Below are 27,470 nucleotides of genomic sequence, written 5' to 3' on the forward strand. Positions count from 1 at the left end.
TTACATTTCAATTTGAAATCACATTTTTATTTTGTTTTGCCGTACAAATATATTGGAACAAAAAACAATTGAAGAAATTCAATATTGACATTAGGCATTAGCCTATATTATATTATACATAGTGATTGAGTATACTTTAAGATTACAATGATGTTTGAAATTAAATTTAAATTATCGTTAATCTGTTGCTTAATGAAAAACAATGTTATGTATGATTCTAATGCATGACTAACGAGTTGAAGAGCAAGCGTTATCAGGAGATGAAGATGCACAGGCAATACAAATGTAAGTGATGAGGCACTACACGTTACGTTCACAATGTGAAGGTGGCAACAGAAAATTTGATAGAGATGAATAAAGGAGGCATAATATCATCACTGTCTGTAAAAAATGTCATACAATGAGAGAGAATTGTGGTCTTGGGCGTAGTTTGATTGGCCCATATCCAGCAGCTCTGCACCTCTCAGCTGTGTGGGAGCACATGTGTGACACATTCCAATACAAACTCAAGAAATTTGATTTGTGTGGTTTGATACCATGCTGTTGTGGTGGCAGAACTGTCTCTTACTCTCTGTGCAGTGCAGTAATAGAAGATATCTAAACAATAACTTAATTCCTCACATTGTGAGTATGTCTGTACAGGGCAGAATATGCATCAATAAATCATCTTACCCATGACAAGGAAAAAGGCTTGCAATCTTAAAACTCATAAATTAAACTGTTTGCAACAATGTGCCGTCATGAAAATCTTTTACTGTTTACATCAAGAAATTAGGGTATAAACTGGTGCGGCATTATAGAATAAATTAGAAATAAACTCTTATTATACATCCAATTTATTCTATACACTTGGAAAAACTGTTATGCCATTTATAATTTTTTGTTTAAATAGACAACATTGTTTCTTAAAGAAATTAGAAAATTAATCATCCTGACTTACTTCTGAGTTATCATAAATAGGCAAATAGTGGTTACAAATTCAAGCTAAACTCTTTAATTTATTCATAATTTATACATATTCTATTATAATTGAAAATAATTTAATTTATTCAAACAGTCAGATTATTTTTCAACTAAAAATAATTAATTGAACAGTTGCCAGAAAGTAATCGGTTTCTGCCAGGATGTATAGACTAACACAAATTTAAACTTTAAACATTGACAATTTTTCTGCAAAGAACTAATAATTGTCAATCACAGCCATTGTTTGTGATCCACAGATTTGCGACTCACAAATTAACAATATAAATATTTTATTGAATACTACACTTAATGTTATGTTATTGTATATTACATTACGCTTAATTTACTGAATTCAACTCGCTTCACAATAAACAGTGATAACAACTTCACACGGTCCGTCAGACAAATGAGTCTCCCCTGACGTTAATAAAAGTTGAGAAAATGTTATCTAGTGCAGGGATCTATATACAGAATACTTAATAAAAGACATCTTACATCAGTATAGGTACAATTAAACGACTGAACAAAACAATATTGTGGTTAAAAAACATTTTGTGTGGAAAAAACGCTATACATTTAAAAACTGAATAATACAATGACACAAGGAATGCACATTACACCAAAACTCTTCACGGATCCTCACAATTCGCAGCCAATCAGATAAGAATATCTGATACCAGTTGTACTGGACATTTATCATTAATAACAGATTTATCATTCACTCGTTAGTAAGTTGTATGACAACTGTCCACAAATTAGGGAAACGGTCAGCTCATGAGGGTGATAAAATCTTATATTGAAACAAGGAAGAAAATTGTCGTCACAAATAAAATTAAGGAATTAGTTTCTTGCGGTTCCAAAGTGTTTAGTCACATTTCATAAACATTGTTCACGTCACAAATGTCCATTATCAGTAGGGACAGGACCATATTTTGCACACCCCAGTTCACTAGTACACTTGGTCTAGTTTCTGCAGTTTTGTCTGGTCGCTCACTGGTTATTCTGTTTGTTGGAGCGCAGTCGTGCCAATCCCGACCTCTCCTCCTCCTCATCACTTGTGTAGGAGGACATGCCTGCGACAGCGCCCCTGGTGGACGTGGCTTGCATCAGCTCCTGATCCGGAGCATTGCGATTCTCGTACAACAATATGTTCAAGGTCTCCTCATAGATCCTGGCTTCAGGGAACTCAACCTGGTAGAACATTGTTAACAAAATTAATTTCAAGTTGTATTATTCAATAATTTGTAGTAATTTATAAAGTACACACTCACACACACACACACACGTAAACACAAATTACAGTTATAAAAGTCTACTGACTGCCCTATTCTAAATTTTTTTTATTAAAAATAACCTAATTTTGCAACAGAAAACAGAAAGTCTGCAACAATTGTGGGTTAAGAAACCAAACGTTTAGCACTAAAACTTTTGAAATATCAATTCCCTTTATGCCATCATTGAAAAGAGAGGAAATAAAATTTTTCACAAACTAAGGTATTTTTAACCTCTTGTACTTTCAAGGTCCAGAAATAACATTGGTCAATTTTGTTTTAACAACTTTCAAAATCATCTTAGTTATCCGATAATAGTGTTGTTTTCACCCAAATGTTTTTCTTTTAATTTCTTTAAATTTGATATATCACATGGGGAACTTAGCTATATGCATTTTTAAGTGTAGGGTATGGGAGAAGGGGAGGGTTTACTTTTAATGGAAGTAGATATTTGCCACAAAGTCTGTATTTATTATATTTACTTAGTTTGTTTCTAAATTATGCATATACAATCTTTGTATTCTGGAAAAAACAAAAAAATGCTACAATTGCATTTTATTTTTATAATATTTTGGGTATAAAAAATTTAACTAAAATAAAGAAATGAATTTAAAATAAATATAAATTAAATTAAATCTGGTTTCATATACTAAAACTTTTTAAACTTATATTTAACTTGGGAAGTTTGAGCTATAGATAAATACAAGACTAAATTATAAAAGTTATAAATTATTAACCATGCTTTAGTGATTTTCCAATGAATTAAATAACATTTCAAAAGGCACTAGTTACTTTCGATACATTATCAATGTTGTTGGCTGAGCATTAACCAAGTTGTGCAGTTGGAAATACTTAATTTCTATCTGTTAGTCTGTCTGCACGATATCTCAAAAATGAACTGACATAAACTTGTAATTTTGTACAAAGCTTCATTTCCATATAAAAAACACTGAGTTTGATCTTGTTGCACATCGCTCCATGCGATTTGGCTACATGTTAGCAAATATATTTTTACATTATCTTATGGATAACCATGACAGCGACGAGAAAATAACAGAATAAATAGATTTGTCAAGAAACTGAATACAAACATACGAGATTTTAACATGTGATGAATGTTTTATCATGAAGCCCATCTCAACCAATGCATACAATATAATCTTTTGGTAACTTCATGTATAGTTTATTACTCAAACACTGTTATGAAACCCGACTTAATAAAGAAAATTTGAATGTATCATATAGCAATATATCTCAAGACATTTTTCAGCTGTTGACTTTAAATTATGCATAAAACTTCATTTCTACATAGACAAGAATGAGGTCTAGGGTGGTGCATGTCTGACCATTAAATTTGGTTGAATGTCATTGAAGCCACAATTATTATTGGCTGAAAAAATGTCTTCTACTTGTAAAAGTTTCTTTTCTGTATGATTGTCTGTGTCTATCTGTCCACAGGTTGTCTTCATAATGAAATGAGCTACATACTTTAATAAAATTTGCAAGCAGCCCCATCAAAGCTAATTACTTGATACATGGTGTTGTGTACTTCTATCTTGTAATATAAAACTCTCACAGCAACTTAGATTTTTATTTTTACTAAAACTAATTTTGAACACCAAAATTACAAACACTAATCTGTTTGTCAAAATTCCCTGACAAGAGTTAACGTTCTACACGACTGTGAGTATTGTTATACGAAAGAAGGTATTCTTGCTTCACTTTCAGTATAATTGTTTCCAAGGCCAGTAAGCAAATCAGTATTTATACTTGATGTTTGCGAAATCCTAAAACGGCAAAAGCTTAAGTTTAATTAATGCCCTAGAAAAAACCATATATTACAAAAACACATTAATAACTATATTTTTTTATTCTACATGTATTTGGCTTTGGGCAAAAAAATAAATTCATCAAACAGAAAACCAACTTTTATAACTGTAAACAAAAATGCACAAAATAAGATTTGTTGTGGATTAGCAATTTTTAAACATAATTTATTTAAAAGTAACAACAAACTTCTTTTACCCCAATATCTTTTGTTAATTTTTTAGTTAGATATACAAGAGCCTTTTTTCAACCTCCAATCCCACGATATATAGGCTAAACAAGTGGCACATCCGTGCTGTGTGCAGTTGTTAATTGCGCATCTTCCACTAAATTTGTCACTGCCAAGTCCAAATAGCCAGTTTGTGCTAAGCTACAGTTGCATAAACATGGCCATCTCTATTGATTCTCCTGCCCACTGTGAACTGGGTGTTAATCATTTGCAAGCAGAAGGGAACAGTGCAGAAAAAATACATCAGAGAATATGCTGTGTTTACGGGAAAAACATTATGAGTGATAAGTGTTGTTCGTGAACGGTGTTGAAAGTTTAAACACTGTCAATAATTATTAATAATATCCCTGAAAGGAAGGGAAGTGTGATAAGAGACAGAGACGATGGATTACCATCGCTAACGTGACAGTAAGTGACAACAGATCATCACCACACAAGGAAAATTGGTGATGACTAAAATCACCTTGATGATTAAGACTGAAAACTGACTTTATATACACAAAACACAATCTTTCAATAAAATAAACCATAAATCAACCTACTTTGGTATGTTTCTTGTCGGTGGCATACACTATAGAGGTGCAGCACACTTCTGCCACTTTCTTGCCGTGTCCATAGAAACTCCAGCAGCAGATCTCACTGGACCCGATCACATCCTTGATGAAGAGGACCCGCCCACTGAACCGCAGCGACAGTTTGTCAAACAGTTCGATGTTCTTAAGTAGGTTGTCGTCCGAAGTGCTTTAAAAAACATTTGATAACTATTTCAAGAGGACAAAATTTGATTAACATTTTTGAAGGATAAAAAAGTATACATTTTTATAGTATCATAATATTACACAGCACGTATAATAAGATTTTGCATCTAGATTTCAGCAACTCCTACACAGACTGCATGTAAGGACAACATGTAGTCCAGTTTCACTAATTCCATTATTCCAAATACATTCCATGGAAAAATAAATCAAAACAATGGAGTATCGAAGAGCCCAACAGAACGCAAGAAAATAGTTGGTGCACAGAGAGACTGACTACCCTTTTAAATTTTGCCTTTTTTCTTAGTATACCTCCTCCCTGGACCAAGCGAAATCAAGTCTTAATGACTTTTCTGACCCCAAAATCAATAAGGGTTCTTTTGGACCAAAGGGAACAAGTGTACCAAGTCTCTAGGCCCTTTCTATCAATAGTTATCGCATATACGGACAAACATACGGACTGCCTTTTGACCCCAAAATGTATAGCATTCTTACTTAGACCAAGAGGAATCTATGCACTAAGTTTCACGACTCTAGGATCTTATTGTCAAGAGTTATTGCACAGACAGGTAGATGGACAAATACACAAATAAGACGGACTGTCCTTCAACTCCAAAATGTATAGCATTCTTACTTAGACCAAGAGGAATCTATGCACTAAGTTTCACGACTCTAGGATCTTATTGTCAAGAGTTATTGCACAGACAGGTAGATGGACAAATACACAAATAAGACGGACTGTCCTTCAACTCCAAAATGTATAGCATTCTTACTTAGACCAAGAGGAATCTATGCACTAAGTTTCACGACTCTAGGATCTTATTGTCAAGAGTTATTGCACAGACAGGTAGATGGACAAATACACAAATAAGACGGACTGTCCTTCAACTCCAAAATGTATAGCATTCTTACTTAGACCAAGAGGAATCTATGCACTAAGTTTCACGACTCTAGGATCTTATTGTCAAGAGTTATTGCACACACAGGTAGATGGACAAATACACAAATAAGACGGACTGTCCTTCAACTCCAAAATGTATAGCATTCTTACTTAGACCAAGAGGAATCTATGCACTAAGTTTCACGACTCTAGGATCTTATTGTCAAGAGTTATTGCACAGACAGGTAGATGGACAAATACACAAATAAGACGGACTGTCCTTCAACTCCAAAATGTATAGCATTCTTACTTAGACCAAGAGGAATCTATGCACTAAGTTTCACGACTCTAGGATCTTATTGTCAAGAGTTATTGCACAGACAGGTAGATGGACAAATACACAAATAAGACGGACTGTCCTTCAACTCCAAAATGTATAGCATTCTTACTTAGACCAAGAGGAATCTATGCACTAAGTTTCACGACTCTAGGATCTTATTGTCAAGAGTTATTGCACAGACAGGTAGATGGACAAATACACAAATAAGACGGACTGTCCTTCAACTCCAAAATGTATAGCATTCTTACTTAGACCAAGAGGAATCTATGCACTAAGTTTCACGACTCTAGGATCTTATTGTCAAGAGTTATTGCACAGACAGGTAGATGGACAAATACACAAATAAGACGGACTGTCCTTCAACTCCAAAATGTATAGCATTCTTACTTAGACCAAGAGGAATCTATGCACTAAGTTTCACTACTCTAGGATCTTATTGTCAAGAGTTATTGCACAGACAGGTAGATGGACAAATACACAAATAAGACGGACTGTCCTTCAACTCCAAAATGTATAGCATTCTTACTTAGACCAAGAGGAATCTATGCACTAAGTTTCACGACTCTAGGATCTTATTGTCAAGAGTTATTGCACAGACAGGTAGATGTACAAATACACAAATAAGACGGACTGTCCTTCAACTCCAAAATCATTAGTATTCTTCTTTGTACCAAGAAGAATTCATGTTTTAATCTTCTAGAACATTTTTATCAAGAGTTATTGTACAGATATATGGACAAAGACACGATTTCCAGGTCTCCTCAGATGCCACACACCAGAAGGAGAGAGCAGAAAACAGTTCTCGAAATGTAGTTACAGTTTTTTAACATATATCAACGACAAATGTCTGTCTGCCTATAGTCCTGTTATCCTCACAACATTCAGTTGTAATTGAACAACTTCAAACAGAGGGGTATGAAAATAATCAATCTATTGTGTAAGACTCAAATGTTCAAAATACCCTACTTTTAATTCTGTATAAACAAAATTTTGTATATAAAATGGTTGAACAAAATGATCTTCATATGTCAATAGCTAAAAAATAAGATACTTTAGTAAATGTCAGGTCTAAACATATTTTAATTCAAACTGGGTAAGGCCAAAATTAGTTTTGTTTACGGATATGTCACTGTAGTACCCCTATATCCTCCAAATAGAGTATTTTACATATTGTGCTGGATTACATACAGAAGTAAACGCATTAAGGATAGTGCGGAAACTTATTGATAAATATCAAATAGTTTTTCCGATTAGAAGAGCTCCTCCTTCAATGACATATAATTACTTACAATTCTATAGAACCAACATTTTATATTTAAATATTATGCCAAAATATGTAAAAACACTAATACCCTTAACAAAACATACTTTAAAAAAAAGAAAATATGTAAAGAAATATTTATTATAAATATAAAATAGAAACCAATCTAACTTACCTTGTGTAAGAATATTTATTGTTGTGTCTGTTTATTAGGAGCTTCACGACTGGCTATAAACAAAAACAAAATTAGTTGTTTACAATAACAGTATAACCTAGATGTTAGATCTACCTAATAATAAAGATTTGATAATTTGACAGTTTGACTCATAGCGATGACTGCCAGTACAAGATCATTTAACCCTCCCAGCGTCCCATATAAACCATCTTGAACGTCCAGCATTATTTTGCCGTTTTGCAGACATTCAGATAAAAATTTGCAAAAAATACAAATATGGAAATAATCATACACTATAGCATACCATTGTAATCAGTAATAAATTCTTAGTAAGGAAATATTAAATAATTTACTCACCAAAAATGTATGTTGAAACTTAGAGCTTATAAATCAAAAAGTAAAAAAAATTTCAATCAACTTTTCACTTAGATAAACATCACTTTTTTATTGTTATTAAAAAATCCAAAATAGCAATTATGTTAAATAAATAATTTAGAAAAAGACTATGTTTAAATATTTACATAAAACATTATACTGACAACACTATTTACAATATACCAAACTTGGTACACTCTTTTTTTCTTCGAAAAATCTTAGACCGAAGAGCAGCTGCGGGAGGCTTGCCTCTTTCTTTTCCTCCCTTTAGCAGAAGGCCTCCAAAAGTGATCCAAATAAGGGTAGCAATGTTTGTGGATGCCACAGTTGCACTCTGGGCACCAATATGTGCTTTTCTTGTTGCATACAACGCAAATCCGATCATTCTTGTTGGGTAAGTGAGTTAGCTTGTGAGAAGTATCACCTCCTGGACCTGGTTGTGGTATTGGTAGAACAGTATCATTTTCTGCCAGTGTCTCAATGATGTCTACAATAGAATTCCTTCTATCCATTGGTTGGTCACTGTTATTTGCAGACAAAAGAAAGGCACTGAATAAGGCCATGTCGATAAACTTTAGAAAGTTTCTTCCAGTACTTTTGGGTAGGATGTGTACAAGATAAATGATAAATGGACTTGTCAGAGTTGTCTACTCCTCCCATAGCTTGGTTGTAATTATGAATAACAACTGGTTTGACACCTTCTTGGCCTGTTTTGCTTCTGATAATTTTATCTTCAGCATGCCCTGCAGTAGTAATAAGAAAAACCGGTTTTCTGGTAGACGTCTGTCGAAATCCGACAAAAAGTAATTCACCTTTTCTGAAATATACACTTTCTCTAGCTTCTAATTTCTGTTCAATGCCTTGTTTGCAAATAAATTTAGATCTTTTGTTTATTGTACCAGTGATAAAAGTTGAACGGTTCAAAAGCTTCTCAGCAAGAGGGATTTTGGTATAAAAATTATCTGTGAATAAGTGGTGACCCTTATCCAACAAACCTGCTTTTCGCATGATTTCTAATATAAGTTTATCAGTAAAAGGTGCCAGGTTTCCTTTTAAAAAATCACTACCGCTATAAAGCTCAAAATGTAAAATGATACTGGTTTTGCTATCACATACATCAAATTTTTTTTATTCTGTAGCGGGCATGTTTTTTATTGGGCATATATTGTATGAAGACACAACGGTTTTTCATTCCCACTACGGATTCATCAATACAAACATTTTGATAAGCAATAAAGTAGGCTTTGAATTTTTTATTTAGATGGTCTAATAAAAATCTAATTTTCACCCAGGGATCATAATTGGGTTGTCCACGACGGAGAGTTGACACCATTGTCAGATGTAGGTTAGAGTTGACAAACATGAAATTATTGTATGACATTACTTTATGGAAAAAAGGTATTGTCTGTGAGGCCCTAGTGTCCCAATAGGCTTGTAGATTCTTCTGTCTAATCAAACCCATATTCAAAATACAAGCGAAAAACTTTTTTATGTCTGACACAATTATATCAACCCATTTTGTAAATCTAGAATGCATTGGCATTGTTCCAGAATCTCTCTTTGTTTTAATTTTGTTCTGGGCATAGTAGTTAGTGTGTCTGACTATGTGGTTCCATATAGCATTGGTAAAAAATAAGTAAAAGTACTCAATAGATTTACTATTTCGTGGTGGCACATTCTTTACTCCTGGCTGTCTAACCTGAAACCTAAAATTGGGATTTACTAAAATTGCAATATCTCAGGTCTCAGACCTGGTAGAGTGTTCATATTTTTTTTACATACTCCTAGATACATAGGCTAACAGATAAACATAAAAAGATGTATGGCTTTTTCACATGTTTAGTTAATATTCCAAAAAGTAGAATATTATTAAGAAATTATAAATTTGCGGTTTACTTACATTTAATAAATGTGAAATAAAATAAAAACTGAAGTCTAAGAATCAATATGTTTTATAGCAATTATAAGTTCTGCTTGTTATATTTTTTCCACTTCATCCAACACTCTTCTGTTTTTCTGATACACTTTTTTTTGAAGTAGTACATTCTGCCAGTGCTACTTGATTGCGGTGCATCAACTGTATTGATAATGTGCTCCAAAGGTATTATGCACAAGTCTTCTCTTTGAGGCCAGTAAAAGCTGGCAGCAGGTCCTGGAGGGTGAAGAAAAAGAATTTCAGCATCTTCTTCTTCATGAAACACAGTTTTAACGAGTCCAAAGTACCACTTTCCATCGTAGTTTGCAGCCACATAATCGTTTAAAGATGGTTGAATGCAGACCCAATCCGTAGCAGAATCAAAAGAAAACATTAGAGTAGGATTAGGACTATCAGTAGTCCTCCTTATTTCATTTGTATTTAATGGTTTGAAATAATGGAAACTTCTAGTACCGGGAATAGTCTTGGTCGTTAATAATCGTGACACTAACTCCAATCTGAAAGCTTCAGCATTTTTTGTGTCAATAAAGTGAAAGTTTATTTTTTCAATGTTTACTTTACAGAAGTCATAAACTGCAGTTGCTGTCTTGATTTGATTTTCATCTGAAAGTTGAAGGCTGGCTTTTCTCAAAATTCTCTTAATAGTTCCTCCCAAGCCATCACATATTGATTTCCTGTAGCTTGTTGCAAAGAATGAATGTTCGGCTTTCATTCCAAAGTCTTCATGATGGTTAGGTTTTTAAAACTATTTCTATTGACCAGCACAGCCGTCAGTGAAATAATGAACTTGGTTTATTTCGGGATGATTTTCTTTCAGCCATTTCGAAATTTCTTTTTGTACGTAATTCACAAAACAAGTGTCATGTTGTAAATCATCACTTATGAAACAATGGTTGGAAATTAAAAATTTATCATCTTTTTTTAAGTAGAGACCAACTGGATGAGTTGTGCATCCACCTCTGTTCCAGTGATAACTTTGGATTTCATTTTGAATGGTGTAAGAATAATTTTTACTGAAATCCATTACTACAATTGCTGTATTCAAAGGCGGATCTTATTTCAGTTTTTTGAAAGTTTTAGACTGTGATTTTGTAATATATGAATGTGGGATTAGGTTTTCTACAGATTTGCTCAGTAAAGAAATAAAGTCTTCAACACTGATTGATTGCTTAACCATTTCTGTCCTGTCAGTATTAACCCATTGGCTTATAATTATTTCTTCTTCTAAATCATAATCTTCGCTCAATTTTGCAGTTAAGTATTCAATCAGGGCATCATCAGACGGACAGTTGTCACAATGGCGTAGCATACACTCACTGTTTTCAACATTACAAACCAACATCTTGATCAAATCTTTGTAACTTTCTTCGATTTTTACAGCATCTAGTAACAATTTCACATTCTGGTGTATGCTGCATACACATACTGTATGGGTACCTGCTGACCCAGCAAGAACACACCACTTTGGTCTTAAACTGCAAAATTTCGAGAATCCTATTTTCAAGTCGGGCCATACCCATTTAAAACAAGAGTAAAGCTCTCTCAAATTACTGAGAATAAGTCTTTTTTGCATATAAATATTTTTTTTAATGCTCACTTTATCTTTTGCTCCGGGTAAAACTCTTGAATTCTCATCACTTTGGTAAAAGTCTGTCACAAGTTTAACTGTGTTTTCGGAGAGTGTGTTACCTTTTTTAGGGCCAGGGATAGCTAGGATACCTTTCTCTCGTTTAAGTTTTCTTGCTTGTTTTACCATATATTCGGTCACCTGAAATTCTGTAGCAACTTTTTTCTGGCTCCAAGATTCTGGCACCAAAGTCAGAATCTGAACTTTTTGGGATCTCCCAACAGACATAAGTTTTTCTTTTAAAAGGCCCACGAGCTTATCAAAATCTTCTGCTTTTTTGATAACATTTCTTTCATCTTCTTTTTCGTCTTCTGACATTTCAATGTCATAATCTAGAGGTTTGGAGATTTTTTTTCTTTACTTCTTTTGTTACTTTTTCAACTTTTCTTTTGTAATGATCCCTTACTATGTGATGACAAATTATGAAGTTTAATTGGAGTTAAACCCAAATCATCTAAGGCTGCATTTGTTTGTGAAAGGGAGACATTTCTAGATTCAAATGAATCCAATTCAATCATTAGTTCGTCATCAGATTCATTTTCAGTGATTTTAGTTTTTTCTTCACAAAAGTTTCGACATGAAGGGCATATCTTTTGTCCAGGATTAATAAAAATATTTTTTTCACAAAATTGTTTTGAAAAACTAAAGATACACTTCTTAGTGACCTTTTTTATTGGCTTTTTGTGTTTTTTTAATGGATCTATGCATACTGTTTGATATTTTTCAAACACATTGAGAAAGTAGTAGCTGTGATGGGAACAAACATTTTTAAATTCAATTAAATTGATTCCAGATCTAAGTTGAATTAATTCTTTTTCTTCCTCAGTTAATTCTGATACAGATTGTAATTTTTTGGAAAGTGTATAAGTTGTCTGAAAACAGTCTGATTGTTTAAATAGTCCAATGCTACAAGCTTGAGGATTTGTCATTTTGATTTCCGCTTACCCCATTTTAAAGTCCAAGAAGAAAAATAGGTACAACCTGTAACTAGCCTATTCACTTAGTTTTACACAATCACTGAGTCAGAGAAAATTGACTCTTGTTGATTTCCAAAATTAAAAGGTGCATCTTTACTTCAAAACTAAATAGTTTTATTAAAAAACATTTAATGGAAATCACATAGTTACTGATGGCGAGAGAAAAGAAGAGACCTGGCCCGTGCCGGCGCACAGCTGTGTACTAGTGTGTTGCCGCGCGGTAATTTCAGGCGCTTCGCCCCACAGCCAACCCTGCGAATTGTTTATCATAGCAATGGAACAGTGAAACAATAATGGAATTACGAAACAAGGCGCGGCAACATACTAGTAGTAGCGCCTGCAAATTTCAGATAGGCCAGAATCCAGGTCTCTTCTTTTCTCTCGCGATCAGTATATACTGTAACTGTTATGTTATATACTGTAACATAGCCTGAGAGTAGGCCTTGTGAGTAAACAGGGGTTTTATCATCTGACTTTATTTTGTTTTTAGTTTGTGGAATATAGAATTTTGTTTATGTGTAAATATTTAAAAGAGTGATATTAGTATCTTATTTAAGCAACTATAAATCAAGCATGTGTTTTTAAATTTGTGTTTAATAATTATCCTGTTAAATGTGATTGGTGAACATCTTAACCTCTAACTCTGATATTTCAGTGAAATTATTACAAGTATATTTCTACTAAGATTAAGTCATAAGATATAAAAAACCGCAAACAAACAGGCATGACCTTTTTATTTCATAAGAATTTTTTTCATTATAAACAATTTTTAATAAGATTTTCTACTTAAAAGAAAGTATTTTTTACCCACATCTAAAATAAAGTAAGAAAATATCTATATTGCATGTAGAAGAAAAACAGAACAAAAACTTTTATTTCAATTTACAATAAATTGTTTTAGCCCGGATTTGACAGTTTTTAGAAATAAACAAACAAATGCCAAATTGGGTTTTTCCAATAAAAACATGTCATAGGTTATTTGATAGACTTGTCAGTGATACAAGGACAACTGGGTTCTCTCTTATCTACAAGTCCAAGTGGCTCAGTTGATAAAGGCACCAACTGTCATCTAATGCAATTGATAGGTGGGCCAGTGTTCAATTCCCACCAAAGGTTTAAATCTTTTTGCTACACAAAAAAGTTATTTTTATTACAAAGACAACTGTAAAATAAGATTGTTTACTTTAAAAAAATATTTTTATTCTTATTTCTAAGGGAAAGAAAAATAATTATCTACATTTTTTACAAGAAAGAGACAATCCCTTTCTTTCACTATAACAGTAAAAATATAATGTAAGTATAATATAAAAATATGTCAAAATATAATGAAAAAGTGAGTGATGTGTTAAATGGTTGTCAGCAATCTTAACATAAATTTTCAACACCCTGTTGACCTAGCACTGAACTTCATTTTTAATTTTTTGACACCAACCATTTGACACAAAGGAATTCAGTTAAATCCTTTTTAAAAATCACTGAACCCTATTTTTTATATTTGACACCAACCATTTACACTAAGGATTTGGATTACCACAAAGGATTACCAGTAATTTTAACACAGAGGAGTCTGAACAAACATCATTATAAAAAAACCGTTTCATCTTTGACAATCCACATCTATTAACGAAGAGGCTAATCCTTACAATGTTTCAACAGTGGAGACATGGTCTTTGCCAAACTTAAGGGCTATCCTTATTGGCCAGCCGAAATTAAAGAATTAATTTCAGATGAAAGCGGGAAACCTATCAAGCACAATGTCACCTTCTTTGGCGATGGAAAAAACAGCCATCGTGAAGGAATGTGATCTGTACCCTTACAACGAAAATACTAAACTAACCCTTGGGAAGACAAAGACTGATAATTTTAGAAACAAGAAACTCAATGAAGCTCTCTTTGAAGCTGAAAAACTTTACTTAAGCAGAGTTATCTATCTTAAACATGACAGCACCAACCACGTTAAGGCTTACAGCCAAGCTGAATCACCCAATGGGTCAATTAAAGAGCTTGAAAACAGCCTGGTTGAAAACAACTACTTTGAAGACACAGAAAATGAACATGACAAATTAGAACTAGCCGCTAAAATAGGCTCTGCACTGCTTGAAGAAAATAAGATCCTGAAAGAACAGAACCTAAGGTTAGAAGCTAAATTAACGAGTTTTGAAGCAAAAATTGAAGAGTTAGAAAAAACAGAGGAAACTCGTATCACCAAAATTGAAAATTTACTTCAACAATTGGAGCAAACTCAAAGTCAACTGGAGAGGGAAAAGCAGTTCACACTAGAATCACAAACCATTTATGAAGAAAAATGGATAGGAAACTTGGCCAAGCCATAAATGAGTACACTAAGAAAATAAAAGACCTAGAAAAAGAGACAAAGCTCCTAAGAAGTAAAGTAGGGAACAGTGATGAAACAACTCTTTCCAATATTAGGACTGCTAATGTCTCTGTACAAACAGTAGCACCCAACGTAAACCAACAATCACAACCAGCTTCAAACTCGCCATCCCTTCTAAATGAAATTGTCCAGCTAAAAACAAAGCAGGGATGCATGGAAACTTTAATTAAAACGATGACAGCCCAAATTGAAACCATTCTTTTAAACAACAACAAGTTATCTGAGCTACAGCACACAAATGACCTTTTGACTGACTCTGACAAAATTATGCTCACAAAAAATAGCCAAACATGCTCTAAAAAACCGAACACACCTCTATGACTAAATGGCAATTCAAAGAAAGCACAGACTGCAGGAAACATCCAAACATGCACAAAAAAACTTAAAAATGTGTGGACAGAGACCAGCACAGAAAAACCCTTAAAAAAATCAAGGGAAAACATTCCAAAGCATCTCTTTACAAGTCGCAAAAGCCCAAGAGAAACTTAAGAAACCTAAAATATCCTTACCAGCTAAAGTGGCTAAAAAACCCATAGAAAAAATCCACAATGAAACTAAGTCATTGGACCCCCGCTACATGCTAAGCTAAAAGCAGAGGATGAAAGCTACTATGATTTCTTCCTCAAACACATTGATTTTTACAGAACACTCAAGACAGTACATCCTGACTGCTCACTTACTTTTTTTAGACAATGCCAAAGTGAAAATCTTACATCCCTAACCAAACAAAAACAGGGAAAAACAAAAACTCAAAGCATAAAAAAAAGTCCAAATAAACTTTCCGTCTTACACCAAAATGTAGAGGGAATAAGTAAAAAATCAAACCGGCTAAATCACCTTATAGAAGAAACCAACCCCGACATAATCATAATTAGCGAGCATGGGCTTAAAAAAGATCAAATGGAAAACACCAGACTGCCTAAGTACTGCCTAAAAACACATTTCAGCCGTGAAGACCATAGAAAGGGAGGTGTCGCCATTTTTGTCAAAGATGAACTAGCAACAGCTGCGCAACCCATAATCATAGAATACAACAAAGAGCTAACATGTGAGATGGGCATGATCAAAGTATCGCTAGGTAAAAGGCAGCTATACATCTTAGGTGTCTACAGAACCCCAGCAGGACAACTTGAAGAAGCTTTAACCTTACTCTCCAGCGACAATTGAAGAAACGAGGGCTGAGAATCACCCGATTCTTGTTATGGGAGACATAAATGTTAATAGTCTGAAAAAAGACAGGGAGAATGATATGCTTAATGACACCCTAAGCAGCCACAACATCACTAGACTACCACTCCCTCCAACACACAGTTTACCCCAACATCCAAGACATCTATAGATTTTCATCTGTACAAATATGGTCTCGGATGAAATAACTACTAACGTGATCCATGCTGGAATTTCTGACCACTCAGCTCAAATCTGTGAAATAACACACACAACAACTCTACCAAAAACAACAAAGTACAATGCGCAGAATATTAAACCAAAGAAACCTTAACTTACTAAAGGTTCAGTTGGAAAATGAAGACTGGCAAAATGTACACAACACAGACTCAGCAGAAACAGCATACAAAAAATCTTCTGTCAACAGTGGTAATCAACCTGAACTCAACCTGCCCTAGAAAAAATGTCCGCCCTAGGAGGAGGAAGGTGATGGTTTTTTGCTGACGAAGAAACAAATTGCCTGAAACAAAACTATTTACAATGTCTTCAAAAATATGAACTCACTGGAGCGCTATCAGATAAAAAAAAATAAAATGAGCAAGGCAAAGAAAGATTATGATATGAGGCTGAAATCAGTTAAAGCGCCAAGCATCAGCTGATCACATAGCAAACGCTGCAAATAAATCAAAGGCATTGTGGCAGGTCATAAATAGTGAGAGGAAGGACAATCAACCAAAAATATCAGAACCAAAAATTACTATAGGACAGGAAATCGTCACTAACCCCCACACAATTGCTAATCACTTTAACCAGTTTTTCACCAATATTGGCAGAAATCACCCTAAAAAACCAGCCAAAAGTCACAAAACAACCTGCACCTCCACAAACCTCAGGTAATGATTTAACACAGCTACCTTTCACTGATGAACAAGAAATTGAAGAGATCATCGATAATCTTAAACCCAAAACCTCGTCAGGATTAGATGAAAATTTCAGCAAAGATGCTGAAACACACTGTAAGAAAGCTTTAACTCCACCACTAGTCAAAGTAACAAACTTATCCCTCGCTTATGGCCACTTTCCAGCCGCACTTAAACAAAGTAAAGTATACCCCCAAGCTAAAAAGTGGAAACCAGACTGAAGCCAAAAACTACAGACCCATATCGTTAATCTCAACCTTCTCCAAAGTAATTGAGAAAATAGTTTTAAAAAGACTAATGGACCACCTGTGAACATAACAGCCTGTTAACAGAAAGCCAACATGGCTTCATCAAGGGAAGATCCACAACATCTGCCATAATCAAACTTGCGGAATTCATCATTGATAGCTTGGAAGAAAAAAAATCTGGTTACTGGAATTATGCTGGATTTCAGCAAAGCTTTTGATTGCTTGGGACACGAACTGATCCTCAACAAACTTGAACAGCTTGGTGTGAAAGGCCAAGCCCACGCATGGTTCAAGAGTTATTTGGAAGGAATAAGTCAGGTTGTTTGACATTCAAGACACACAAAAAAACATACGCCAAGAAGTAAGATCAGACCCTTTACCCATTACAAGGGGTGTACCTCAGGGGTCGGTATTGGGACCAGTCCTATTCATTCTCCTGACAAATGACATGCCACAATATCTAGGAATGCACTGTACTCCCCTAATGTACGCTGATGATACGACACTTCTAGTCTCCGAGTCATCACCAAACAATGTGGCCATCAACTCTTACATAGCACTGAATAAGGCATATCAATACTGTCATGAAAACGACTTAGTTGTAAACGCTGAAAAAACCAAACAATTAGCTTTTGGGAGAAGACAGGAGGAAGTCCCAGAACTACCAGAAGTATCAATGGAAAGCCAGACCAAATTCCTAGGAATGACTATCGACAATGCACTATCCTGGAACAATCATGTTGACGCACTCTCCAAAAAAATTGAACTCCTGCTTGTACATTTTAAAAAGAGTAAACCTCGTCAGTGAATGATGCCACAACAAAAACTGCCTACCATGCATTGTTCGAGTCTCACTTACGATATGGCCTTGCAGTTTGGGGAGGCACAACAGCAGGAAACCTTAATCGAATTCTACTTCTCCAGAAGAGAGCAATCAGGATTATGGCCGGCCTTGGCCCAAGGGAGAGCTGCAGAAAGGTCTTCAAAACTACAAATGTGTTAACAATCATCGGCCTATACATAAAAGAAGTCATATTATATGTAACGATCGAACAGCTTCAACGAGGCCTTGATATACACACACACAACACTCGTCATGCATCAAACTTTCACCTCCCTCTACATCACACTGCATCATATGAGAGGAAACCATCCTATATGGGGAGGAAACTCTTTAACCTCCTACCAGAAAGATCTAAAGATGCTGAACGTGAAGAAGTTGAAGGACAGCCCTGACCAACTGGCTCATCGACCGACCATTTTACTCCATTGATGAGTTCCTGGACTGGAGGAAGAATGAAGAACACATTCACTGAAGGAAAATACCTATATAAAATTGACGCCATTGCATTTCTCGATGTTGTGTTAATAAAGAATTTGTCTATTGTCTATTGTTTCACTTTTCACTTGTTAAATTAAAAATCACAATCACTGCACAAGAAGTTTGTACTATAAGTCTTCACTCACTCAAAGCAAGATCTAAACTGAGGCAGTGTTCAGTGGTTAGCTGTAGACCTAGGAGCATGAACCAACATGAAAGGATCCTGTTGAGACAAGATAGATGAGTCATACAAGCTGTGTGCTTATAATGTCTCTTTTATAAATCTTTGTCATGTCTTAGTTCTGACCCCTTGCTCTATCAATAATTAATTGATTTTAGAAATAATTATCAAAAATAAGTGGATATATAAAATTTTAAACACTTCATAGTTGATACAAACATGATCAGTAGTAAATAATTTACAATTTATCTTCATAAAGGTTTTGTAAATACTTTTAAATTGAAAGTGACTTGAGTACTAAGTTTAATTGAGTATTTTTATTATAATAACAACTTAATAAAAGAAAAGTTAAAATTAAACTTTAATTTACTTTCAAACCAAATGTTTCAAATTGCGTATTCTTTTAGTTGGTCTGTAATTTTGTTACTCATAAATAATGTTGAATATCAGTTAAACATGTGAAAAAGCCACACATCTTTTTTGTTTATCTGTTAGCCTATGTATCTAGGACTATGTAAAAAAATATGAACACTCTACCAGGTCTGAGACCTGAGATATTGCAATTTTAGTAAATCCCAACAACGGTTTTCAAATAAAAAAAATTTCTGATTATAATATTTTTATTATTTTTTGGAGTTGAGATAGGTTAGTGAATGTATTTTTTCTTTATTTTAAATATATTAATTAAATATTATGCAAAGTTTCATGGTGATATCTCAAATAGTTTTCAAGATATTAATTTTTTAAGCTACAAGTTACATTGCAAGACGCGTCATCCGAGGCCTAAAATCGCGTTAAATTAAGAAATTTAAAAAATTTGTAGAAAAAAAACTATAAGAGATAGAGAAATAAAATTTCGTATTTATCAATAGGATAGCAAATGCAACAATTGTGCCAAGTTTCATCAAAATCTAAAGAGGTGGGTGTCATGACCTGGTTGACTTGACATGGAATGACCCGTATTAGTTCTACTGCCGTTGTCTGAATCACCTGAGTCTGATGAAGAAATGTTGTCAAGGTCCGGTTCGTATTCCTTGCCGCTGCCCGATGAGTAGTCTTGTAGTTGTGGCGTGATGACCACACGTAATTTAATTTTAAATGTTCTCAGGTTCTAACTCGGACAAGGTGATGGAAACTAACCCAGGTTGCTGTAGTACAAATTCTCTCCTCCGTTGGCCAAATAAAACAATTTAGTTTATTGCGAAAACAATTTGAATTTTATTGCATAATTTAAAATCAGTTGAACAATTACAAATTTAGAACGGGAGAGAGAGCGATTTCGCGCGAGCTTGACGCGTTCAAAACCCCGGCACGACTGCGACTCAGAACAACGAACTCCAGGGAGCAGCGTTGTTCCAGACGCTACCTCAGCAAATTCCTGCCTGTTTACCACCCAGTAACTGCGCAGCTGCTCTGGGTATGGAAAGTTACCAGGCTTACTGCTGACAGACTTGGACTTACAATTCATGTGCTGAATTAAACTATATATCTTCTCCACCTGCACTGCTTAACCTAATAAGTCTGACTGCATATTCATTACTCGTTACTACAATTAGATGTTATGCTGAATAAAAATAAAATATATTACTGATAATTTAATACTTTAAATTGGTTGATTAAGACCGCATACGATGTTACCGGTCTGGTCTTAGAACTATATGCTCACATGGTCGTCACATAGTGATACACTGTCTGGCCATTCTTCAGCTTCTAAATCACTATCAATGTCCCCATCTTCTTCGTGAATCAATTCTCTCAAATCACTTGATCTACCAAAAAAATCTTCTGCCACTGCACTAAATAAACATCAAAATAATAACACAGTAACGCACCGTACACAAAGGCGACCCGCTCGAGACTAACCAGCTGGCACACAACAAAAAAGAAGAAAGTTTTGGGTCAGTATTGCCAAAATACCTATAGAAAATTATCGTATTGGGTATCAAAATACTCGTGCATTTACAGCCTTTCCAACGATATATTGATCAGGCCTATCAGACACGGCCAGCTCATTCAGGAGTTGTTCTTTTCCACACGTGTTTAATTCGCCGGAATTCCGGTGTGGACACTACACACGCTTATTTAATTCGCCGGAATTCCGGTGCGGGACGCTTGGAGGGTTTTAAGCCTGAAAAAAATTTTCTCCACCCAATTTTTCCAAAAACATCTGTAAATCTGAATGCTGGAATGTTTGGACTGCAACAAAATTTGTATTTTAAACCATTTACCTTGGGTGTTGAGTTGATCAACAACTGCTCCTCTTTCTGTGAAGTGATAAGGGGTACTCGGCAGATAGGCTCTGCCTCTCTCTCTTTCTTTAGTAATGCCTGTTCACAGGCTCCGGCCAGCTCTGCTATACAATAGTACTTGGCTTCCGCAAGCATTTCCGCCATCTCTTTACAATTGTCCGGCAGCGGCACTAATCCGTCTCGAAGGAAGTTCAATATTGCTCCAAAGTGTTTTCCGCAACGATCTATCAGTATCCAACCTGTAAAGAGGAAAACATGTTTCACCAGCTTAATCTTTACTAATAACCTCGATCGGTACAGCTGTTATTGCTAAGTTTGTGGTGATATAGAAGATACCTTTATGCTATCAATTCCAAATTGGTAACCCACTCCTTATCATCAAATGAAAAAACACAAAGAACACAACATCCAACTCTAGCTAATATAAATTTTGGTACTTCGGTATTATCCAGAGATCACTATTTATGGAAGAGTTTTTCTCACTGGGGACATAAAAAAAACTACTGTACTAGAAAGAACCGAGTTAATTTGACTTATTGTGAAAATTACATGTCATTATGATGATTGGTTCTTGTTTTCTGCCTCCAAAAAGGAAGGAATCTCAGCGAGGAGGTCAATCTGTCTCTATCTACTATTTATTGTTGGGCTATATTAAGTCGATAAATACATATGTATGGATTATAAATGTAGAAAGATAACGAGTGCTCATATGATCTGAGTTTGAATTTGGGTACTATCTCGAGGGATGATTTTTTTTTTTTCCCCGCAGAAGTGTGTGGTGGCACCAACGAGGCCCGCTTTGATGGCCATGGGTACTTCCCTCCGTCCGGCAATTTCCAACCTCCGATGACGTCCCAGATTGTCCAACTTTGCTGACGTCAGATCACATTGGCACTGATTTGAGGTTGGGGAGATACCAATCGGAAATCCCCTTGACTATCAGTGCGGGGTTTGGTGGCACCCACACTTCTGAGGAAAAAAACAACCCTCTATAGAACCCAAATTCAAGCTCAGATCATGTGAACAATCGTAAAGGTTATCTTTAACTTTAGAATTACTAGTAAAGGTATTTATGATAACCTATTTATAATATTAATATAAGCCTATTTATATAACCTATTCACAAATAGTAGACTGAGACAAAGTTGGTCTCCTCACCAATATCACTTCCTTTTTAGAGGTAGAAAACCATAACCGATTGGCATAAAGACATGTAATTTTAACAGTTAAGTAAAATAAATTGTTATTTCTAATAGTGTAGATTTTTTAAATCCCCGGTGAAGTACATAGAAAATGATTATATGTTTGCTCATTTATTAAACTTACGTTTGTTTTTACATCATCTTTTTGTTTGTAAACAGTTTTTGTCCAATTTGTTTGCATTATTTTCAAGTTAACTTTTATTCACAAGGTAAGGAGATTCATGTTATTAATCTGTTGCAATCATCCTCCTGAACAAAATAATAATAATAATAATGTATGTGTGTGTGTGTTGTGTGTGTGTGTGTATATATACAGTATATAGTTAAATATAATTTTTACAGGTGCTAAAATTATCTGAGCTTGAATTTTGATGCTATCTCAAAGTTTTTTTTTTTCCAGAACTGATGGGTGGCGCCGAAGTCAAAACTAAAGCACGCACTGATTGCCAGGGACATTTCCGATCAGTACTTTCCCGACCTCTGATCATGTACCAGATTAGAGTAGACTGTTTTTATTGAATGGTTTGATTCTTTTTATCCGAATGAACAATTTGATATTACAATTTATTTAAAAAAACACATGATTCCTAATTACTGGTTACAGTCATTTGTCATGTAAACAATAAACAACAAGAAGTGTTGAGAATTTGAAAATGACAAAGAATATAAAAAAATTATGTGATACATTTCTAAATATACATGTGGGTTTTGGCTGCTTTCACAAAAGTGGTTGCTCACTGCTTTCGGTGCAATCTATAAATATTGTAACGTATTTCTAATGTGTAGGTCTAGTCCATGGTTGGATTTGTCAAAGTCAAAAATTTCTTTAAATTGCCATAATAACATAAGTACATGCATTGGCTTGCGTCAAAGTAAATATAACTAAAAACTACTAGCAATCTATGTATGGTACTCTATCTACCTTTAATATATACTCTTCTATAGAATAAAAACAATTTTCAATTAGAAATGACATGAGCTTTCTTTTAAAATAGTTAAGATCCAAGTTAGATTTAAGGTGATCAGGGAGAGCGTTAAACAATGATACGGCACTGTAATAGGTGTGGTGCTTAAAGAAGGAAGTGGTATGGTAAGGAATATTCAGTTTTTGTTTGTTTCACAGGTTATATCCAGATTGAGGGACAAGAGATTGAAAAATACCATGGTTCTGCTTAAAAAACATCAAAGTGTAAAAAATGTAAACACAAGGAAATGTCAGAACTTCAAGCTTCCTAAAAACAGATTTACATCTCTTTGACGAATGCTAGAAACAATTCGCACTGCCCTCTTCTGCAAGACAAAGATACAATGCGTATTGCAGCTCTCGGAACCCCAGATGGTTAACGCATAAAAAGGAAAGGAAAAATAAGTGCATAATATGTTGTAAGTAGAACATCAGTGTTTGCAAAATGAGAAAGCCTACGCAGTACAAATATTCCAGAACTTATCCTCTGCCCCACGTCGCTTATATGACAGGAAAAACTTAAATTTCTGTCAATAGATAAGCCCAAAAACTTAACGCTTTGTTCAGAAAATACTTCTACATCATCAACCCAAACACTAAGGTCATCATTATGCTTTCTTGTGATAGCAAATTCAAGTAATGTGGTTTTATTAGTGTTGATAACTAATCCATTTTCTTGGAACCATTGGACTATCCGGTTAGATTCTACAAAGGTTTTGACCTCCATGATTTCACGACATTGGCTCTCTATCACAATTGATGTGTCGTCCGCAAACAAGCACAAGTAGGCATCTGAGATACATCTTCTAAGATCATTAATACATAAAATAAACAAAAGAGGACCCAGAATGGAACCCTGGGGTACACCCGCCTTAACAGTTTGCACATCAGAATGCCAATGCTTTAAAGTGTTTCCATCCACAAAAGGCAATTCTACAACTTGTCGACGTTCTTTCAAGTAAGAAGAAAACCACTGCTTTGCGACACCACGTATACCAATGCTCTCAAGCTTTTCCAGTAGACGCTCATGAGGAACCATGTCGAATGCCTTTTGCAAATCGAAAAAGACACCAGAAGCAGACCTGCCTCTATCCAGAGCCTTGATGACTTTATCAATGAAAGTAAACATAGCATTGACAGTTGACCCTGCTTTGACAAATCCAAACTGGTTGCTGAACAAAATGTTATTTTGAATCAGAAAAGACCATAATCTACTTAAAGCTGCCTTTTCAAAAACCTTAGAGAACGTTGAAACAATGGAGACCGATCTAAAGTTATCGAGATCATCAACTTTTCCTCTTTTGTGCAAAGGCTTTACGATAGCTAGTTTTAACACACATCTGGAAAGGTTCCACTTTCAAAAGAACAGTTAACGAGATGCACGAGTGGTTCAGCAAGGGATTCCCAACATGACTTAAGTAGTTTAGATGACATGTTGTCATAGCCTGAGGATGTCTTTGCTTTTAAAGATTTTATAATGTCTGACATTTCCTTCCTACAAACAGGAGTAAAAAATAAAGAATAGGTGTTATAGCAAGGAAGATAATCTGAAAAAACTCCCCCAGTAGAAGTGAAACCATTATGGGAAACATTTATAAAGAAATTATTAATAATATTTGAGACCAGCTTTGGATCACTCACATCAACGCCCTTCATCCTTAATGGTTTGAGGAACGAAGCATTGGTGCTTTTTCTTTCCCCTATTTTCGTTCACTATATCCCATACAGTTTTGCTTTATTTGAAGAGATCTGGATCTCCTCCAGAACTTTGGCTGATTTTGCAATTCTAATTTTAGACTTGTATCAGCTGTTTTAATGATAAATAATGCTGTCTTCTCACATCAGAAGAATCCAAATATTTTAGTCAAGTGATACCACTGGATGACCTCATCACGAAGTTTCAGTTGATCAACACTTAGAGACACTTTACCTCTAGAGACATTCTTACGAATTCTAATTTTCTTCTCAGGAAATACTTGATCAAAATAATGCGATATGGATGATCCAAAAATACGCATTTTATCGTCCATTTTATCTGCCTCATAGACCGTGGACCAAGTTTCACTCATGAGTAAATACCTGAAAATACGGATATTATTCTCCGAAAATGATCGCCTAAGTAAAAACCTGGGGTGGTTAGCGTTCCCAGGAAGTGATAACTTAACAATTACCACCTGAGCATGGTGATCAGACAATGCCGTGATTAAAACAGAGACATCACAAGTGGCATCAGGAAGATCAGTGTAGACATGGTCTATCAAAGACTTTGAGTTTTTAAATTCTCTAGTGTATGATGTGATTTTATTTCCCAACCCATGAGAGGTCATCATGTATAACAAGTTGTCAGCTTTAATATCAGAAACATATAAATCGACATTCAAATCACCTACAATTGTTTTACCCTCTGAACTCATCACTTTTGCAAGACAATCCGATAGATGTGCATAAAAAATTTCGTGCTCCTGTATTGAGGAAGAAAGTGGCTGTGGTTTATAAGCAGCGACAATAAGGAGTGTTTGATTGTTACCAAACTGAAACCTTGCTGCAGCAAGTTCACACTTACCCTCTAGACAGTAACGTGAGAAATCTATGGCCTCAGATTTTATAGAAGGTTTACTAAATATACAAACCCCTCCTTTTTGAAGAGATTTACGACAGAAAGCTGTGATGCCATTAAAACCCGCAAAGATGTTACTTCAAACTGATAATCTCTTAAATGGTGTTCAGATAAACAAACAATGTCTGGATGTTGTTATTTTGTGATGGTATTGTTAAATTTATATCATTAAAAATTTTAATGCATTATTCTGGTTATAAACGTACTATAATTCTTGTTTCGTACGATTAATATATATAATATTGAATTTGAATATATCAAATAGTTCAATAATAACAATCTAATAGAGTGTAGGCCGCTTATTAAAGTCTCCCCCCAGATTATTCAACACTGGCTTGATACTAATGAATATTGATGATTCGGTTATGGTTGTGGCCACTTATTAAACTGCAGCCCTTAGTTTAAGTAGCCTACTATTCATGATTGTCCATCATAACCTTTGTAAGTACCTTTGTAACCTTTGTAAGTTTTACCATTCGAAATAAAAAATGCGGCCTTGAAGATTGAGGCTAAAAGAAGGAACAGCCTCTGTTACAAGAATAAACAAATACCTTTTGCAAGTAGCCTATCATATTTAAATTTGAGACTTTATAGTCCATATATCAATAGAATTCTTCATAGTCCTATTGCTTATAAAACTATTGGTGGGTACATGCACTTTTTTCTACCTTCTCAACAAAGTATCATTTTATAGCCTCATAGTTATATTTAAATAGGCTACATATTACTTTCTTATTTTACTTACCTTCAGAATCAGTCAATACCTCCATCCTTCCACTAAACATCGCTCTAAGCATGGTGTCATGTTTGGTCAATGTTCCAATCGTGGTATAGTGCAAAGATCCACCTATATTTAATTTAACGTACTGAGATGGATTTCCTTTTATTACCGTTTTATGGTCACCTGACATTCTACACTACTCACTAATGGGTGTGTAAACTCTTTGACATAGCACACAAATAAAAAACAATGAAAATTAAAGATAGAAAATAACTATAAATCAAACAGTGTTAGACTTAGTTATGATAAGTCAAGTGGCGTGATAAATTACTGCGATAGTTAAAGCTTAGGATAAAAATTTTAAGTCACACATGTACCAATGAAAAAGCACATTTTCCATTTTCAACCAAAACACAAATATAAAACGAATCACTCATTACTGTACTCAAAACAGAACCACCCTTATTTTCAGAAACAAACCCGCATTCTATCGTCGAATGACTGCAAGTGCAAAATTAGAAAAAGCAAAACAGACTCTCATAGAGATACGAAAAATCTGTTATACTAGTTACTAGGACTAAAAAGTGGTCTTAACCCAGTAAATCGTTGGATCCTGTGTAATCATGAATGTATATTGTGTTTCGTAGTACATAAACGTGGATACAATTTGTTTATATTTATTATAATTTTATTTTTATTTCTATTTCAAGTTATCAGGCCCAATTGGCTCAGAATTATTCTTTTGGTGGACCACGTTCTTCCAGTGCTTTACCCTCATCTATCTCTTAATAGGTTATTATTATTATTATTTGTGACTATAGATGGGTGTTATATGTAACTTATTATTGTCAATAACATTGTTATTCAGT

At 34.6% G+C, this 27,470-nt stretch overlaps 1 protein-coding gene across 1 annotated transcript; it reads right to left on the reverse strand.

Annotated features, from left to right (window-relative positions):
• On the reverse strand, positions 1-27,105 carry LOC124367458 (BTB/POZ domain-containing adapter for CUL3-mediated RhoA degradation protein 3). Its single transcript, XM_046824283.1, has 5 exons — positions 26,626-27,105; positions 21,077-21,336; positions 7,702-7,754; positions 4,833-5,031; positions 1-2,154 (listed from the first exon to the last, which is right to left on the reverse strand). The coding sequence occupies exons 1-5, from the start codon at positions 26,789-26,791 to the stop codon at positions 1,954-1,956; spliced, it is 879 nt and encodes a 292-aa protein (XP_046680239.1). The 5' UTR covers positions 26,792-27,105; the 3' UTR covers positions 1-1,953.
• Positions 27,106-27,470: the final 365 nt, after the last annotated feature.

This window comes from Homalodisca vitripennis, chromosome 8 (assembly GCF_021130785.1).
Source record: "Homalodisca vitripennis isolate AUS2020 chromosome 8, UT_GWSS_2.1, whole genome shotgun sequence".
In the NCBI taxonomy this organism is placed as follows: Eukaryota; Metazoa; Arthropoda; class Insecta; order Hemiptera; family Cicadellidae; genus Homalodisca; species Homalodisca vitripennis.